This window comes from Manduca sexta, chromosome 21 (assembly GCF_014839805.1).
Source record: "Manduca sexta isolate Smith_Timp_Sample1 chromosome 21, JHU_Msex_v1.0, whole genome shotgun sequence".
Classification (NCBI taxonomy): Eukaryota; Metazoa; Arthropoda; class Insecta; order Lepidoptera; family Sphingidae; genus Manduca; species Manduca sexta.
The window spans coordinates 2,643,037-2,662,738 of NC_051135.1; the positions used below are offsets into that span (position 1 = coordinate 2,643,037).

Consider the following 19,702-nt stretch of genomic DNA (forward strand, 5'->3'; position numbering starts at 1 on the left):
ATATCGAGTTATTGCCAAGAGCATGGTTTGGTGACAAGTTCTGAGAATTCGCCGCCGTTTTTAGGCGTAGCTACATCGCTGACATTTTAAAACGCTGAGAGAACGTCAGCGTAGTTCTCTTATCGTAGCATTAATATGTATACAGAGATATAAACGCTACGCGTCGTAGTCTTCCGTAGACTTATCTAACGAGTAAATGGGTTCAAATATCTCAACTTATCTTATACTTTAATACAAAAATTAAGTAATATACGAAATGTATAAGTATATTCTAAATTTATTGACCGTTAACAATAATATTTAAAGTCAGGAATTCAAACGGGGTATGCGGGCGCTAATTAAGATATAATTAGAAAATTATTTATACTGGTCACATAGAGTGAATAGTTTTATTTTATTGACAATAAGATACTATATTTATAACGGTTTGAAATATTTCAACCATTCCGATGCTAATATAAAAATACCTACTCGCTTCAGACACGCAACTCAGAACGTTTTATTTACATTCGCACAAATTGAATCCTTGGTTCAGTGCCAAGAGGAAGCTCGTTCACATATTCATCTGCCAGAGGGGGCAGGGGAGTGCAGGGAGGTAGGAGGGTTGAGATTCGTTTTGCCTAATAGCGGGCGCGGTGGGAAGGGCACACTCAATTACGTAGAGTGAGCCGAGGTGTCCCGAAACGCTCGGTACATTATTACATTATCTGATAAACGGTTAGAAACTCGACAATTTCCCTCGTGTGTAAATTTACTTTTTTATTTTAAAGATACGGTTGTCACGAACTTGCACATTTTTAAATTATAAGTTTTTATTAGGAAACATTAGTAATGAACATCAATATCATAAATAAGTAAAACAATGACATTATTGTTTAAAAAAATATTTGTAATCTTTAAAAAATAAAAACGTTAATCGCAATTTATAAGTGACATAATTGTCTTCTAAATTATAATCTAGACGTAACAAGCTCTTAAACCAATCAAAATATTGAAAAAACTGTAATATTTAATGTTCCTTACAATTTCTAAGGACAGCGAAGAAATTCTCTTAATTAACAGTTTACGTCGCCGAGAGTAGGTACGCGGCACGTACATAGAGCAGTGAGTTTAGGCAGATGTCTTAACTTTGGTATAAAGTGTTTATTTTATCTTTCCCCAGAGGTTGTTCACGTCTTTAGTACAGTTGAATATTCCGGTTCATAATTACGAAAGTGTGACCATAAAATTTTGATGTCAACGCCACTGTATGGTTTGGACTTATAATTACGTTTCTCTGTATTGGACGGCTTCGATTTTAATTTTCAAGTCCATAATAAGAAGATACTCTCGTCTTATCTTTATCGAAAATATTGGGATTTCGAAATGGTTATACGAATTCGTAATGGAGTATATTGTTGGCATTTTAGTATGTTTTCGGACATGTTTAAAATCGAAGTGCAAGTGTCTTTTATATTGCAGCGCCGTTTTGGGCATCGAATCACTATATATTTTTGTTTATGTTATTAAAATTATTCGTGAAAAGGGTACAGGGGCAATGATGTGACGCAAAAGCAGAATAAGATAAAATTAAACACATTCAATACAAAAGGCACATAGGTATATACGAAATTAATATTTTAACTATTTTCTATAGTACGACAAATAATATATTTGTGCTATAGAAATTAATGCACTCAAAAGTGAATATTCTTTAAAATATGAAACTGTTTTAACATCACAAGACGTGGTGTAAAATAAGCTTTTTCTAACTCCTTTTATTTTTATATTATAGAGAGTGTCTAAAATTTTAATATTGAATATTGAAAATATTTTTCAATAAGCATGTCGGTTATTGACATTTTATAAAACATTGTCAGTTTCAATGCGGCATTAAAAATGTCAAGTGCATGAAAAAACTTAAAAACTTTTTTCAAAAGATGCGACCATGTAGCAGGTGTGTTATAAATTAAATTGCCGCTCGATACGCCTGGGTTAATATTATATGGACCTAAGTCCGAAGAATTTATACCATAAATTAGTTTTATCCCGTAATGCCGATCAATATTTTATGCTCATTTTACGAACAAATCACCGTAAGTGAATAACAAAATAAGCCATGCTTATGTTATTTTTATTATTTTCCCGATTATTAATACATGGATTAGGCGACAAGGTACATATGAAATGACCGTTGAATATCAACGTGACATGAGGGAAAAATATTTAACATAATATTTCCTTACCCGAACCCAATAACACTTAAAAGCGGATTTCATTAATGCATATTAACTTTGTATTTGCCAGACACTTTGTTGTTAATGTTACTGCTTAAGTTATCAGATAAAAATGTACTGGCCGAGTATAATATTATGCTGTCGATATTTTATAATAATCATGAAGCGCGGGCGCAGATTCAGGGCTGAGAACGAGTAGGGTTCTTTACACCGACCAATAGGAACGAGTTCCACATTTAAACTGTAAAGCGTCCAACAATAAAGGTCTCCGATATCAATGTAAAAAAGGAACAGGGAAGGTTTTTGATAAACTGGTGGTGTAATATGAAGTTGTTTCGGTTCGGTTCATTTATATGCTAATCGGTGAGGAGGCGGCTTGCTCCAGAATAACCGGTAGAGCGGCGCGGGCGCAGCGTAGGTGCATACCGCGCCGGTTACATTGTACAAACTTGAGTTTATTTATAAAGCTCCGTACAGATCTGTATCGCGTTCCTTTTATAATCCAATGTTCCCATCGGGTAAGATATTACTATGGTTCGAGACACGCCTAACGAATTTTATTTTAGTGGCTTTACCTATAATTAAATATTATATATTATTATGTATCACTTAGTTTTCCCATTCATAAATGATAATAAAGAGAGTGATATTTTCAAATAAGTCATTAAATAATAAAAAAATTCACAATTAATTATTAAATCGTGTGAAAATTAAAATAAAAATACAAATCAAACGCTAAATTCAAATTTTTATACTCATTCCTATTTAATTTAAAAATATATTCACGTGACGGCAATTCTTTAAAACGGATAACTAATTAATTCTGTAAATATCCAATTAGACTTTAAATATACCCATCATTTACTAAATAACTATGAATAATGTATATTCAGAGTCTTGTAGGAATAGCCATTAAATATCTATATTTGAACACCTATTTTGAATTCATTCACTGATATTCTTGCGTAAATTTGCTTAAAAATGGCCTTATAAATATCCTGGCTTATATTGTCATCTAAGTGGCAGATTGGTTGGAATTTAAAATATATATTTTGTATTCGTGCCTAGTAGATATGCATAATTTATGTTAATCTAAAACAATAATGTCATGATATTCTTCCCACCTACGATGATCCTTTTACATAAAAACAAACGCACCGTATGTGAATTTTTTTATGTGCTTAATATGTTGGCTTTATTATTTTAGTCTGTTATTACTTCCTTATCTATTTATATTTCATAGTAAAATACAATATTAGATCTTCCATGCTAGTTGAAAGCTTAACCAAATTAACATCTGGAAATACGTCAACAGATGGCGCTTTTGTATAAATATAACAATATTCCAAAACTCACGCAAACTATCTTATATTATTTGTTGAACATTTTAATCTTAAAATACATTTTTCTTTCGTCAGTACATCGTAAAAATATTATTTCTGTCTCTAACGCTGCCCTCCCTAATTTTTGTTACAGGTACTTATTGAGGGCGACACTAGCAAGCTACGAACAAGAAAGCTTTCTTCATTACAGTTTCTGAAAACTAGAATTTGTTCAATATACACATAAATATTTATACACCAAAGTAATGTATAAACATTTTTTTTCTTTTTTATAAATAAAACACAATCGGTAATTAAAAGCTCGTTTTATTGTTTGATAACATTGTTGCTAAAATTATCGAGTCACGTACTGATTTAAGAAAACATTACGCTAATATTTATTTAGTCAATGTTCATCGTATTTATATTTATTAGTGTCTGACACTATGAGTTGAATGTTCTTTTAAATATGTACAGTCAGCCATAAAAGTAGCTGAGCAAAACTTTAGTTTTTCATCGTCTAGACACGTAAAGTTTAATTGTTTTTTTGGAAAGAAAAGAAAATTGTTGTTAAGAATACAATATTGGACTGGCGATTTGGAATTTTAAAATTTGTTCAGTAACTTATGTGAGTGACTGTACAAGGTAAAGTAAACGTATGCATAGTCTTATGCATAGTAATTGCATTTGGTAGTGGACACTGACTTTGTTGTTTAACTTAATGACAACATCAATTTATTAATAATAGATTTTGTTCAATGTATATATGAACTTGCAGATAATATGTCGTCTTGCGGACACTGCAAAGTGATTCCATTGGTCGTAGTAAGGCACCCAGCTAGAGTAGCGTCTGACGGAAATGGTTATAGTCGTCAGTCGATACAATTATATCGCGTTTGCTATTATTTAAACTTACCAGTAACACGCTCGCTTTCAGGTCGCTTCTAAACAGTGGGTCTTGATAAATAATTTAACTCCATGAAAAAAATATTGCGCTTTTATAGAAACGGCTTAAAAAAATATTTCTATAAATTAATTGATGGATAATTATTGAAGCTAATAGATTAAATACATTTTAGGGGTGTAAGAAATTTTTAAATCCTTTCATAAAAAGCTATAGAGCCTTACTTTAGATATTAATGGCGGGCTCTACCATTGCCCCGACTTTCATAGAAAACCTGTGTAAAGTCAAAACTTTACTATTTCCCTTTATATGATGATATTTTTGGGGACCCAAAAAGCTCCTCCCTTACTTAATCCATATTCCTTTCAATGCCGACAACGCAGGGTTCTTCTAGCATTATAAGTGTCCTATGGGCGATGAACACATCAGCTCTACCACGAGAACGTTCGCGGAGTTATGCCAGTAAAAATAAAAAAATATATATGTCTAATATAATCAGCAATTTATAACCTTAATTATAAACTGGAATAGAATTATGCTGCGTGGTAAGGAACAAGCAGATGGAGTATTTTAAATTCATATGAGCTTCCGAGAAGGAAAGGAAAGGTAAAATCTTTTATTCGAAACAATTTTTGAGAATAAGTATTTGACGTCATTCACGATACCTTTTAATCACAAATTTAAAACATACTGTCTGTGGTTTTGACCACATTTTAAAGTTTGTACAAGGCTTATATTTTTTTACAGTATTATTTATTTTATTTGCCTCTACGATTTTGAGCTGTAGTATTCATTATGTTTGGAATCTTAACTCCCAAATCGCTTTATTTACAGGCATAATTAAAATAAGATTTAATTATAAGTCGGGATCACCGTGCAACAGAGAACGTTTATTCGTATATTTTTATAAAAAGAAATCGTAGTTATTTTTAAGTTAATACATACATTTTTTGAACATAAAATAAACTTGTTATTATTCTTATGTCCTGTCTGTTATAATAAGTTGGAATTTATCTAATTAACAACCGAAAGGACCCAGTCTGCAAACATTTCAGGACTCCATTAACGTTTGTTTTATTGACACAATACCTTGGAATAAGCGCATACCATGTTCATCACTCATTGCACCTAGATTTTTTTTGTAACTTAAAGTGCATCTTCAATGATATATTGCAATTCAATATTTATAAATATTTAACAATTAATTGACCAGGCTTTCATAATATTAAGGCAACCGTATATTACGCAAATAAATCAGTGTCTTGAATAAAAGCCAAATAATTATTTTTAGGTGTTCAAAATTATTAACGGGTCTGATATTAACTTCCTACAATAATGTTCTACGATTCTGCCCTAAAAATCCAACTTTTACAATTATCTTCCATATATATTATTTCAGTATAAGTTACACAATTATATAGAAAATACGTTCCAATTTTTTTCTGGGAAATTTCGAGTGATGTCTGAAATTTGAAAATTTTTATTTTGTATTCAGTTTTTTAATCGTAAAACCTGAGATTGGATGAACGACGAATGTCCACAAGTTCAAAACGCAAGGGCACATTCCTCTGAGTTTTCTAAAAAAAATATGTGTGTATTCTTTAAAAGCGAAGGAAAATATCGTGAGGAAACCTGGGTGTGTGAGGTGTACTACTAGGACAGCGTGGTGAACTAAGCCCTAATCCCTCTCAGTAGTAGAGAAGGCTCGTGCCCAGCAGTGGGACAGTATATAATACAGGGCTGATGATGATTCTAAACAATATTTTATTTACTTGTAAATCGTATGTGATTTCTATAGTAGATTACAAGTACCACCTTGGGTTAGGTTTTACGTGTTACAATAATATATCTGGGTTAAGTTATGAAAAATAAATGTCATATGAAATTTTTAATACTGTCAGTCTCTAATACGTTAGTCAAAATTACCTTTTGTAGGTGAAAAGTGATTCCTGATTTCCTCGACTGCCTACCTCTTTGGCGATAAAGGTGCGACATTAAATTTGACTATACAATACCTAGTTGATTTAAAAACTTCAGATAGCATTCATATTTGGAATTATCCAATATTTGAATTGGAATTTTGTAGGAATTAAATAATGATAGCTAGATGTCGTAAATACTGCTTTTTATACATTATATATTTTCATATTAAACCTACTTATTGACATTCGGTTTTCCATTATGAATACCTTAATCATTCTATTTTTAAAACTGGGTTTTATTTTAGACCATTGTGTTGTCAAATTAGATTCTACGTTTTTTATAAAGCATCGAGATTTCAAGGATGATACTGATAAAAATCATTTCATTACTGTACAACATATTGTACAAAGTGATGTAGGTCCACGTTTTAAAACAAATAATAGTCAAAGATTATTTCATTTTATACTTTTATTACCTTCTGGGAGCAGGTGCTCAAGTATTAAAGTACTATAACTTACGTTTTCTCAAGTCTGGTCAGCTACTTACCAGTTCAACAAGAGGGTTTAAAAAGAAAATAAACCAAGACACGACGAAGTATTTAATTTCTTCACCTTTCGTACATTCTTTTCTAAATTCGTCATAAAACTGTCGAGAGCACATTTATATTTTATTATACTTAACAAAACCTCACATTTTTTGCCGTGATTAACTACATTAATTTATCTGTACAATAATAGTTAAGAGACCTTTAATTAAAATTATATAGTTTAGATAAGTATGGTACTACGTGTAGTGTCTACTGAATCGTTGAATACACAGTCCGTAATATTGTAAGCGACGTCATTGTGAATGTTTATCTGAAAAGCAAATTACTGTATGTTCAGAGGTTACAGTTACTGTATCGATTTAAATGAGGTTTCAGCGAGAAACTTTGCTTTTCAGACAAACGAGATAAATAAATTCGGAATTATAATTTATTAACAATACAATATATTTAAATATTATAATCACTTACATTATCCGATTCGTCTAAGGAAGAATGCAAGGTATTCCTTGTCCTCATTTATGTAGAAATTCGGTCACCTAGACGAGGTCGCCATTTTGTACAAAAAACACCTAATTTTATTCACTATCATATTTACGGGACAATACAGATATAATGAAATAGATTCGAGTAAACTACTAAGTTTACAATAAAACATTTATTAGGTAGGTACATAGATATAAAATAGGTAGGTAGCTAAATAGTACAAAGATGATATTTAAAACTGGGATGATTTTTTGTCAATTACATACATTTATAATCAAAATAATAATACACAATGTTTAAAACGCATAAATCGTTAAATGGAGAGCAAGATAATTCACAGATTGCATATAAGTGTATAAATAAATAATAAAATATTCAACTAAAACAAAAAATAAAAGTAATAGACAGGCTAAAGCGAACAGTGATACGATTAAACGAGGACAAAATTAATGCACTTGCCCATATTACCTAATTGATTATAACATCAACTTCAATATTTAAAAAAAGTCATAACAGTAACTTAATGTATAAAATCTACTGGAACCGAGTTAAAGCTTTGTCAGAAATCCATAATTTAATTAACAAAATTTACGAATTATTAGATAAGAAATAAAACAGCAATAAATATTTGATCTTGTAGCGACTGCTATTTTTGCTAATGGATCTATATTTAAATAGATAATTGTGATGCGTCGATGGTAGTAATAGGTAAGTATCTATAACTATAACGGCTGCTTTTACACCTATATAATTATATAAAATATTATACACGTCGAAGAAATATCTATAACTGCCACCAAAGCAACCCGAGTAGTTCAACAATTTGGTAACGAAAATAAAAGTTAACTGATTAAAACTAGTCCACCCTCTGAACAGCGATACGAATACAACAATAAGCAGTCTCACAAAATATTTTACAAAATTTATTTTCAATAAACTATCTAGAAACTATTTATCCATCGGTGACGTCTTTAATATTTTGTAATTCGTACTTAAATAAATTTCAAATACATAATTAGCGCTATTACTAGACATTATTCATATCAGGAATCGATATCTATTCACTTAGTCTCGTTAAAATTACAAGAACATAATTAATACTATACACAAATCGACAACACATCATTTTACCTTAGCGTGAGATTCTCTGGGACTCGAGGCGCGGCCGGCGCCGAGGAACCGACAAAGCGTCCGCACTTCAACCAACTACGGTACAGCCGATACAACGTCTCTCTAGTCTACGGGGTAACAAACATTGGACGTTAATTCAATCCTTTAAGTACGACCACATTCCACACTTGAGTCCTATGGAACTTCTCCTTTCCAGTAGATCACGCAACGCGTTTAACTTGCTATACCGTGATGAAGGGGGTAAGTCCCAGAGAAAGGCGCGGGTCACTGATGGTGTTTGGAGGGCGGAGGGTGGTGCAGCGCAACGTGGTGCGGCGCATGGTGGTGCCCGCCGTGGTGGTTATGGTTGTTCGCGTTCGAATTGTTGTTGTTGTTCTGAGCCGCCTGAGCCGCCTGTCGCTGCGAATTCTTCTTGTTCTTCATTCGTCTATTCTGGAACCATATCTTCACCTGTCTCTCCGTCAGGTTAAGGTTTCGCGCGAGCTCCCACCTTTTCTGTTTCGACACGTAAGCGTTAAAGAGGAACTCTTTCTCTAGTTCGAGAGTCTGGAACTTTGAATAAGGTTTGCGTTTTTTGCGCACCGTCACTTGGCCGGTCCAATCCAATGGGTTCGAGGATCCGCACCCGACGCCGACCCCGACGGACATCGACAGGGAACCTGCACAAACACCACGGTTATTTTGGTTGTAAGAAACAGCCGAGCTAAATTAGAGTTGAATACACATACAGTACAAACATTTGCGCTAGTCAAGTCATGGAGAGAGCGGACGAGTAAATATCTGTTGGCACGACTGCACAGCTTTGGAAACTAAACAAAGACAGTACTGAGAAATTTGTTATGAAATGTAAGACGGATGAGATCACGTTTTCCTTTCGGACGGTTGGTCCCTTTGACGTTATCGTTTAATTAGCTAGAACCGAATGCGTTTGGGCCGCACATCATGTTTTAAATGCGCAATTTCTATGCAATGATCATAGAAACAATCGAAGACTCGTGTACGGCGCGTTAGAAGTTTCACATAGCGCGATTTATGTGACCGGTCCTTTTGATGAGATCACCGCTAGTAAACTTTGTATGCGCCCCGCGACCTTCTCGATATTCGATGCGTGCAACACACTGCACCATTTCCTATTATTCGAAACGGTACTCATATAACCATTGCGAAATATATGCTTCATTGTCTAGTATGAATGCGTTGTGTTGTAAGTAAGAGCAGATTTACATCTCCGTGTCTGACAAAGATGTTCTTTGAAATGAACACGACACGAGCCTCGTATATTATACCGGACATTGACCATGATGAGACTTTAAAAAGATTTTTATAATTTCTTAATATTGCTAGTTTTGCAAGGTAAAAAAGTACTTTAACTATTTAATTTTTGAATAATTTTGACTAATAAGGTGTTCATGAATAAAAAAATATGTTAAGATAATACATTGACAACCGATTTCCAAATATATATATCATGGAAATGAAATACACGGTCCGCAAGACATCGTTTTACAATCTGCGTACCTCGGCGCATCGTAAAACTGCCCTACCGCAACAAATTTAACCCAAGTAAGGCTTACTTATCGTATTATTCCTTTACTAAATATGAAGTATATGTTTAAGTTAATTATCTCTTTATAGTTGAAGCTAAATATCATTTGACCCGTGGACATCTCATATGAGATAAATAGTTAATTAAACAAGTACCACTCTCTATTCATTACGTAATACTTAATGTCTGACGATTATTATCAAGTGTATTTGAAATAAGATGTGTTTATGGTTGCTTAATTTTGTACAAAAATATTTTCAACTGATATTAATTATGTAAAATGTAAAATTAATTTTGATATTTAATCAATGATGGCAATTGTTTTGTTTTTGTAATATTCTTGATTAGTGTCTTCAATTGTTGATTAAGAAAAGACAAAAAAATATATTGAAAGATATTAACATTTATAATAATTTGTTCAAACACACAATAAATTATCCCCGTAAATACACTGTTTTCATCGAAATACCTTTTTAAAAGCCTCGACTGATTGAAAGAAATAAACATCAATAATTATATTGCCTTATAATAGTGTTCGAGTGTATTTTTATTTCTCGTACGACAGAAGCCAATTGTTTAAAGAGAACGTAATGACAGTTCAGTTGTCAATTATGAGGGAATAGGTAGCGATCACTGGCAATAAAAGTGCGGGTTCTCTGCGTCCATAAAAGCTACCTACCCGCCGCCGAGCATTGTCTAGAGTCCCGCAGATACTTCGCATTCTTACTAAAGGATTTTAGTGGATATGTAAAAGGGATACGGTTCAAAATCATCTGCACGAACTCCTTATACGTTTGTGCTTAAGGACCAAGTAAGTATGTTCGAAATTTAAAAAATGCTAACATTTGAATAACAATGCTTAAGGACAACGTGTCTGCATACTTTGTAGTATGCAAATGTGATGCCGAAAACATGTTTGTAAAAAAAAATATGGACATATCAGAACTATGAACTTGATGAGGTGAGATATAGTATGCAGTAATCCAGAGCAGGCAATCTGCAACCGCGAAGTATGAAAACGGTACGCACCAACGCGTCTCACTAACGGAGCTGTTCCACAACCGTTTACTAAGCCGTAAATGCACAAATCAAAGTCAATGTCAACCTCAGGTGGGCCGTAAACACACAATCATAAAGTGACGCGAACACTCGTATAACTTTTTCAACAATTGTTTCCATTTAATGGCCCATTATATGCGCGTTTTACGCAAAATTATGTCAAGTTACACCTCTGCCGTAACAGAAGCGCGATAAACCCATCTTTATGGTTAGGCGGCGATCGAAAGTGAACTAGCAGTGAGCGTTTATGAATGGAGTCTTTTTATTGCTCTCATATTGACATGGCGGTTGTAGTTTAGTAATTACTACTTACTAGCGCGATTTGGGGAAGAAACCAGTATTATTGCATGTCTGTGACGTCGACGCGGTTTTATGATTCATAAAAGTGATATGTATCTACGCGAGCGGCCGGTTCACGTCTGAGCCGTATGCACCGGCCGGCCCGCGTGCGCTCGGAAGCAATCCTCAGGCTCCTAGTTTTTTATCGTCTCATCAACCTGTAATGTGTTTATTGTAGCAATATTTGGTTTATTACCACTACTCAAAGATCGGTTTATTGTCTTAACGCTCAGGTATCGTGTTTATTTATTAGTTATACATTTTTATTGACGCTTTATTTTACGTAAACTTTAATTTATTGTCGGTTGTATAGCGCCGTTTTACATTGCCTATAAAAAGGTGCTTACGGTACGTTTTTAAACATTTGTAGCACGTGTTTCGTTCATTCATCAAATTTATAGTGGCCTGTGGGAAAATGTTTTGTTTACGAGTTTTAGGTGGCTTTAAAGGAAAGAAAGGATGACATACCGTACTCACGACAAACATGTTTATATTTACATAAACAGAACTAGCTCAGATATCATAAATCGTAACTCAGCGGTCTATATCAACGCTAATCTTACCTGTTGATACTCTGATCTAATTTTATGATATCTAGTGATGTACTGAACTTCAACCTCGCGTGTTATACTCACATAATTTGATCCCCGTGAGCGTGATAATTGAAATGCATTCCCCTTATACCATCCATCGCGTAGAGATTCGTGAACTGCGTTGTGCAATCGTACCAATCAGCTGTCTTCGATTAGGTAAAGAATGCGGAGCCGAATATTGTGCGTGTGGTGTCGAGTGTTGACACGACACCCCCACACAGCGAGCGAGATGAAGAGCGAAACATCTCTGTGTGCGTGACCCACACATGCGAACCGCGTGCCTGTGTGTGGGTGAGGCAGCGCCATCTATTGGCAAGTGGCACTCAACTAACGGGTCAAGGTTGACAAACCCGTAATTATTTACAAATCAACTTATCAAATTCAGCTTTACATAGTCCTAAAAATATCAAAAATACAAAAACACTACAATATTCTAACAACACTTTCACAAACAATAAAATCTCCAAAACTTTACGAATCACGTTTGTAGACACCGACTCGTTGCTCTATGTTTATAAATTTCGAAAAATGTTATTCTGGCCGATGTGTTTTGTACTCGTGCCACCGATAACTATTAGTATTACAAACAGGATGCAGTCGAGAAACGTTAACACAAAGTTTTGGAAAAGTAATATATAAGTAATTGGATTTACTAACCGGGTAGAGTGCCTGGAGGCGGGTACGGCGCGCTGGAGACAGCGTCTGGTGCGTAATTTCGCAGGCCATAAGCATCATGTGAGGAGAAGCCGGACGCCTCGGAGACCGCTGTCCGACGTTCATCACCTCCGACATAAGGTAGCGGCTGGTCGCCGCGGGGAGCTCCGTATGGATAATTCCAGCATGACTGCGAGAATCCCTGGTGACATCCGCCATCAGTGTAGGGTTTATATTCGCCACTGCCCGTTGGCCAGAATGGCAATGTCGACTTGCGTTCCCTCTCCACAGGTAAATTATAGTAGGTAGGAGCACTCGGATACTGGTGCTCAAAGGAGCCCGGCGCGTCAGGCGGATAGCCCCATGGCTGCTGCGCGTGCCTGATGACTCCGGGTTCGGGCTCGTATCTCTTGGCCGGGATGTGCAGCGGCGGCTGAGGCGGGTTGGAGCCGACCGAGGCCGGCGAGGCGCTGGAGGCGGAGGGTGGCGCCGCGGCCGGTGCAGCCGGTGGCGAGCCGCCGGGGGGCGACGCGTGCGCCTCCTCGTAGAGCGCGCCGCCGACCCCGTTCATCATGGTCCACCAGGCCGGCCCGGCGGAGTGGCCGGATGCGGGCGCTGGCGACGCGGCAGCCGCGTCGCAGGGCGCGCCGAGGCCCCCGACATGGTTGTCAGGGTACAGGGTGGCGGCCGGGCAAGCCACGGGGGATCGGGAGAGAGACCGGCCGGTTCACGCGCGTCGCGGGCACATCGCACCGCGGACACACGCGTCCCACACGCCGAAGCGGCACATGAAAATTAAAACGCGATTCCCGATTTAGCCAGCCGACCGGACGAGTGTTGACCGCGCCGTAAACTCTCCAAAACTATAGTTCAGCTCTGAAGGGGTTTTTATAAACTTATTTATCAAACAGTCACTGATATGATAAGCTGTCTCGTAACCTCGACAATATTAAGTCCATTTGTTGTCAAACTGTCTTTAAATTATGTTTTATTTTCTAAGTCCGTAGCACACTTCTTCGTTTAAGGCCGTTAATGCCGAATAGAGCAGCGGTGACGCAACAGTTTCTTATTTAGTTGAGCCGAATGTATGTGAGTGCGGCGTGCGTTGTTGTCGCGAGCTCGTCGTATGTATCGGGCCGGGAGCGAGTAACGATGAATACGCGAAGCGCGCGTTCGGCGGCGCGGTCGAGCGCGGAGTGGCAGCGGCGTGTGCCAGTGTGACGGCGCACACACGCGCGCATCTTGATGCCGCACGGCCATCTAGCGGCGGGCGGCAGAACCAAGCCGACTCACTTTGCTTGCTCTAGCTCGTAGGCGGGCGGGCTGGCCACGCGCCCAATTTACTCCGCTAACCTATACTACAATAAAATACTGCATTTGAACGCGACTCTACATTTAAACATATTTTTTTAAGGTTACGCACTTTCCCATGGTGGTGACAATATTGTTTCCCATATAGTCCGAATGCATAATATTATGTATTTTTTGTCGCAAGATTAGCTCTACATTAGTACAAATGTGTACGATCTGAAGTTTTTAACGAGTAGTGTCACGCCGGGACGCTCAAAGGGTTGTCGAAAGCGGAGGCGCGGGTGCGTACTAAAGCGATTAATGGAGGCAAAATAGCCATAAACTGCCGTTTAACCAAACTGCAAGCGTCACTTTGGCCATCGTCGAGTTACCAATAAAAAACGCGAGACTTTATGACGGCAACTCACTCACATTTTATTGTGAGTATAAACTTAATTTTATCGTCTGTTAATTTCACCACAAATAATGCTAGGCACTAGATTAAATTATATAATTTTATTTTATGACTATTGTCAGTGGCAAGGCCGCGGTAATAATTTGATATTTCACTTTTTTAGTGGAGTTCAGTGACATAATTTCTTATTGTTGTTTTCTAAAAACATTTTACTACCAACATTTTTAACTTGCTTATAAAAATCGTATATTTTGGTCTATTATTCATATAATGAAGATGATTTAATATTTAATGCTTGCTTCCTAACACGTGCTTTCAGAAATAATAAATTATAGAGTTAAAAACATTTGTTCATAATCTAATTTTAAACGTAAAATTAGCAATCTTAAATAATGAAACAATTAAGATTACATACGTCATTTAAAAAACGTCATAAATTTGTGATTGTGGCAAATCATTACGAACACAAAAATTTTTTTTGTCGACGTCAAAATATATCAAGATCAATAAAGATATCTCATAGCATAACCAAATTAGTAAAAATATTTAGTTTTGCGTATAAACGTAAAAAATATTACGTATGTCAACTCTCATTGTTGTTATGCTCGATTCTCACAATTAGTATAAGACAAAAAACTACTATGTTGAAGTTAAAACAAAGATAATTACAGTTATTTTATATAATTTTACTTATTAATAAAGTAATTAAGAAACAATAGACGTAACTAGTAAAAATATGCTAGTATCATTTTTTCCTCAACTCTTCCTTATTTGTATTGAATTTTAAGATCCTATCTCTCCATATCCATTGAGTTATGTAGTTACTGATGGATTTCAATAGAAACTTTGGTAACTGCGAGGCTAGTTACGAGTTTTAGCACGTTGACTACTCAACATCAAATATGAACTATTGTTCATATTTGAAATATACTCCATGATATTTAATGGAGTATGTTTCAATAAAAACATTTATCCTTTCACCTTACCATACTTTGGATAAACACACTATTTCTATTACTTTATTATTTGACTGAATTAATTCTATTTAAAATTTATTTACTAATTGCACAATGAAAATAGTCATTATAATTCTGATAAATCTTTGAACTTAATTGTAAACACTTCTCTTAAACCTAATCGAAGAGGCTGCCACGGACTATATACCTGGTGCAAAAAGTGCCCATAACGCCGACAACATCACCACGCTGTATAGAAAGAGATATCTGCTTTTAATTGGTGTCTTGATTTTCTTAATTAATTGGTATCAATCATATAAACAATATTGAATTGGAACCTAAATTACCTTCAGATATCCTATCCTTTACAATCTCAACCGCCATTTTAAAATGGCATCCAAACAAATAGAGGTCATAACACATTGTCAACGGAGAAATTTGTTAATAACCTTATACGTAAGACACACCCCTCAACTCGAAGCAAAAGGGAACAATAGCTCGTAACACCAATAAATTCGTTCACAATATTTCACACCTTTAGAACATGTAATGTTTACACAAGACACGGCTATAAAACATATCAGTTAACAAAAGAAAAACATACATGACGCCGTAAGTAATGTGAAGTCTTGTTAACATGCCAACTTAACATACGTATTATGGTAATGGCTGCTGAATTGTCAAAATATAATGCCGATCTTGTACACTGCTTGTAGTGTAAGCGACTAGCGTTAATTGAGAAAGACGAATTTTGATATAGGCCGATTTTCCAATAATTTGTATAAATTAATATGAAATCGAGCTACTAACCATTGGTAATGTTTTTACGAACGGCGATTTTTTTTGCATTTTCTATTTTATACCGTGAATAACTTTTATCAGGCGACTGAAAAAAATTGATTTTATCTATCTTCTTGAGGTTTTATTAAAAACTCTTATACATTGTAGAAAAATAATATTATGCACAAATTTTATTGATATTTAACTATCATGTAAAACATTGATGATCTTTGACCATAATATTATTATCATCTATGAATAAATGCATGACTTTTATAAAAAAAATCAGCGTGTCATCTTCTTATTAATATTATAAATGAGAAAATTTGAAAAAATGTTTGGATGTTTGTTAGAAGTAAACTTAGAAACAGCTGAATAGATTTTGATGAAATTTGATACACGAATAGACCATGTTCTGGATTAACACATATGCTACTTATCATCCCGATAATATGCTCCCATGAGAAATAATGTTTTTATTTAATTGTATTTTAAGAATACGACGTTGGCGTCTTAAATTGTTTTAGGAAGGTTTGTAGCGGAAGAGGCTTTTTACGGATAAAGCCGCGGGCAACACCTAGTATCTCATAAAATGAATACGTTTTAGCACCTAGGAGCTAGATAAAATCTTGCAATGATTATTTAAATATTAAACATAATTTATAAAGTCTTAGTTTTGTAATTTGATGTTATCTTTATACTATATCGTATCGATTTATAACACGTAAAAACTATTTTATGCCAAAAATAACACCTTTAGCATAAAACAGAGTAAATACAAAAAACAACGTTTAATATTAAAACAACTTTGTAAATAACCATGTCTTAAATTTAAAGAATTTTTCGTTCTTACTTACAAGTTATAAAACGCTACCTCTTATAACTCAACATGTATGGTAACAATAACGTTAATTTCCCACACTTAGTACATTGTGACGTGGTTGTAATTATGTGCTCGACAATAGCTAACGCCGTTGAACGACACTAAAGCGATAAATTCGCAACATTTTGTGAACGTGTCAGCAAAACTAATAACAAGGATTATTGTGCTTTATTGAAATTTTAAGTTTATTTTAATTTATTGGAGCACCTTGCTTTATAGTGTTATAGTTACTGGTTTGTATTTTTATAAAATAGTTTGGAACTTTAACGTATTTTTTGGTTTATTTTAGTTTTATGTGCATTAGGCATTTTCTTATAAGCATAGTACGTAGCTGTATATTATTTACTTTTTACAATGTAGGGTTTTAATTCATATATTAATTAGTGCCGAGTTTGATCTAGTTTTATTTGTTTGCCAAATATATATACTCTTAAATATTCCATCGACTGTACTGAAAAATACTGTCTATAACACGCGCCATGTCACTCACACAGGAGAAAGCGCTCTAAATAGTTTCAAAATGAAAATAACATTATCTGTTGCTGCGCACAAACAAGCAGACGCGATTCAAGCGCGTTGAATGACATATACAAACATAGGAACAAGTGTGCGCCTGCGCCCGTCTATAAATATTTACGTTAGGAAACTCTACAGGCCAATGGTCGCCCATACATCGCACGTAAATAAAAGTACGCTTTCTTATCTCAAACATGTGTGCTTGCGCAAACGCAGCGTTTGGGACTATGTATACGAAGTAATATTTAAAATAAAGTCTCATGCAGCGACTTATTTCCTGTGATTTGTGTGCTAGTTTTGTTCTTTGTTCGAATTTTAAACGTCATCGTGTTTTGATTGAAAATAGTTTTATTTCTCGAGTTAGATAAATTTTATACATATACCTATTAAATTTACTAATTCGATTTTTTTGATAAGATCTTGTTATGGATTCCTATATTGATAACTTAACCTCAACTAGTAATAATATTCATAAAATGATAATTATTCTCATACTTATAGTAGGCGAATGAAACAGAAAAGAGTAGCCGCTTCCCTGATAAGAAGCTATACATAAAATTTCTACTACACTTGGGTGGTAGTAACGGTATACGTTTTAAAACGTATTTACCGGTACATTAAATAGAGTCTTATGCCGCGTATTGACATGAGCCAATTCTGAAACTTGTTCGAAGCCGATATCGAAGGTCTGGCTTTCTCCGACCTCGTGTTAAATCGCTTGTAAAACTTCAGTTACCTGATTAGAAACTGTTTGCCACCGTGCAGAATCGAGGTTACGAGTGACAGCTTTCTTTCATTTTCGAGGAATAGAGAGGTTTTATATTTATGTCTGGGGGACAGTTTTTATTTTGACATTATATGTATATTAATAAAATTATTTACCCATATGACTATATGACACAATATGGACGCGTAATTGATTATTTTATATAAGCATGCAAATACATATACAATGTAATAAAACTTAAATTGTATGGAATGAAACAGATTCTAAACACGTACAACAAAAAATTTAAAATAAACTGTAAAATATTTGAAGCTTAAAAATTATAATATATTTTTTTATTAATTTTGAATTATTGATTAAATACCAAATGACATAATGTAATAGCAGAATGTAACAATCACCTTGTCGTAAACTGGCTAGCGACGTTTGCGTAAAAGGGCACGGTAACCTGCGAACAAAATGAAACAAAATTGTTTTATATAAACATGATAAATAAGCTAAATGGAAAATAAATTTAAAGCTTGTCAAGTATGCTAAGCGATTGAAATACTTATTGCATAAATTACTCATATAAATCTTGCAATCAATCGAGATAATGAATAATTATAATTATTATGCATTCGCTGCATTTTTATTATATTGCGTTTAAAAAAAGTAATTAACGAGCTATACCAGTTACTTTAATTAATTACAATTTGTCACAATTACATCTTAATTAATTAAATAATAAAATTTTATTTATTGTGCATGCATTTTTGTATTTAATTTGTTTTACATAAAGTATAATTTGCAAACTACAACTTCATTTGATTTTATTTATTGCATAATTATCATTTTATTTTCGAATGAGGGAAAACTGTAAATAATAATACCAACCCCATGGCATATACTTTTTTACTGTTGGGCACAAGACTTTATTGTACTTTATTTACTACTGAGGGCCTTAATCCAACAAGCTGGCTTAATAATACTTGGCAGACATTACATGCCTTCCAAATTCTAGGAGAGAATACTAGGGTATGTAGGTTTCTTCGTGATGTTTTCCTACAGCGTTAAAGCAAACGACAGTTGATAAACACTATGCACATAATTTCGAAGTCAGTGGTGTCTTGGTTTACAAACCTGGAGACATTCGTTTCGATAGTCCCTTCCATTCCCAACTAAGATATCTTCACTTTAAATAACAATTTCTTATTCGACTACATAATATTGCACGGCAAACATAATCGCCTCACATAATTTATCTCTAAATATTCTCTATATGTTAGACATTTCCATTTTATTCAAACCAATCGGAGGACGTTCACTCTTAACGCTTGCCCATAAATAAGTGTTAAAATATAGAGCAAGATATTTTACACATCTATTTTTATCTCCCCTCTTTAACATTTTACATCAACGAATTGGTAACAAGCTAC

General features: G+C 34.6%; 1 protein-coding gene across 2 annotated transcripts in view; it reads right to left on the reverse strand.

Annotated features, from left to right (window-relative positions):
• Positions 1–6,948: 6,948 nt before the first annotated feature.
• LOC115444954 (homeobox protein abdominal-B) overlaps positions 6,949–19,702 on the reverse strand; it is a 94,305-nt gene continuing 81,551 nt past the window's right edge. For both annotated transcript variants that reach the window (XM_030170975.2, XM_030170967.2), the window contains 3 exons: positions 18,686–18,732; positions 12,721–13,332; positions 6,949–9,185 (listed from right to left, as the gene is read on the reverse strand). In XM_030170975.2, coding sequence (XP_030026835.1) covers positions 8,791–9,185; positions 12,721–13,332; positions 18,686–18,732 — 1,054 coding nt within the window. In that variant the 3' untranslated portion in view covers positions 6,949–8,790. The remainder of the gene's footprint in view (positions 9,186–12,720; positions 13,333–18,685; positions 18,733–19,702) is intronic.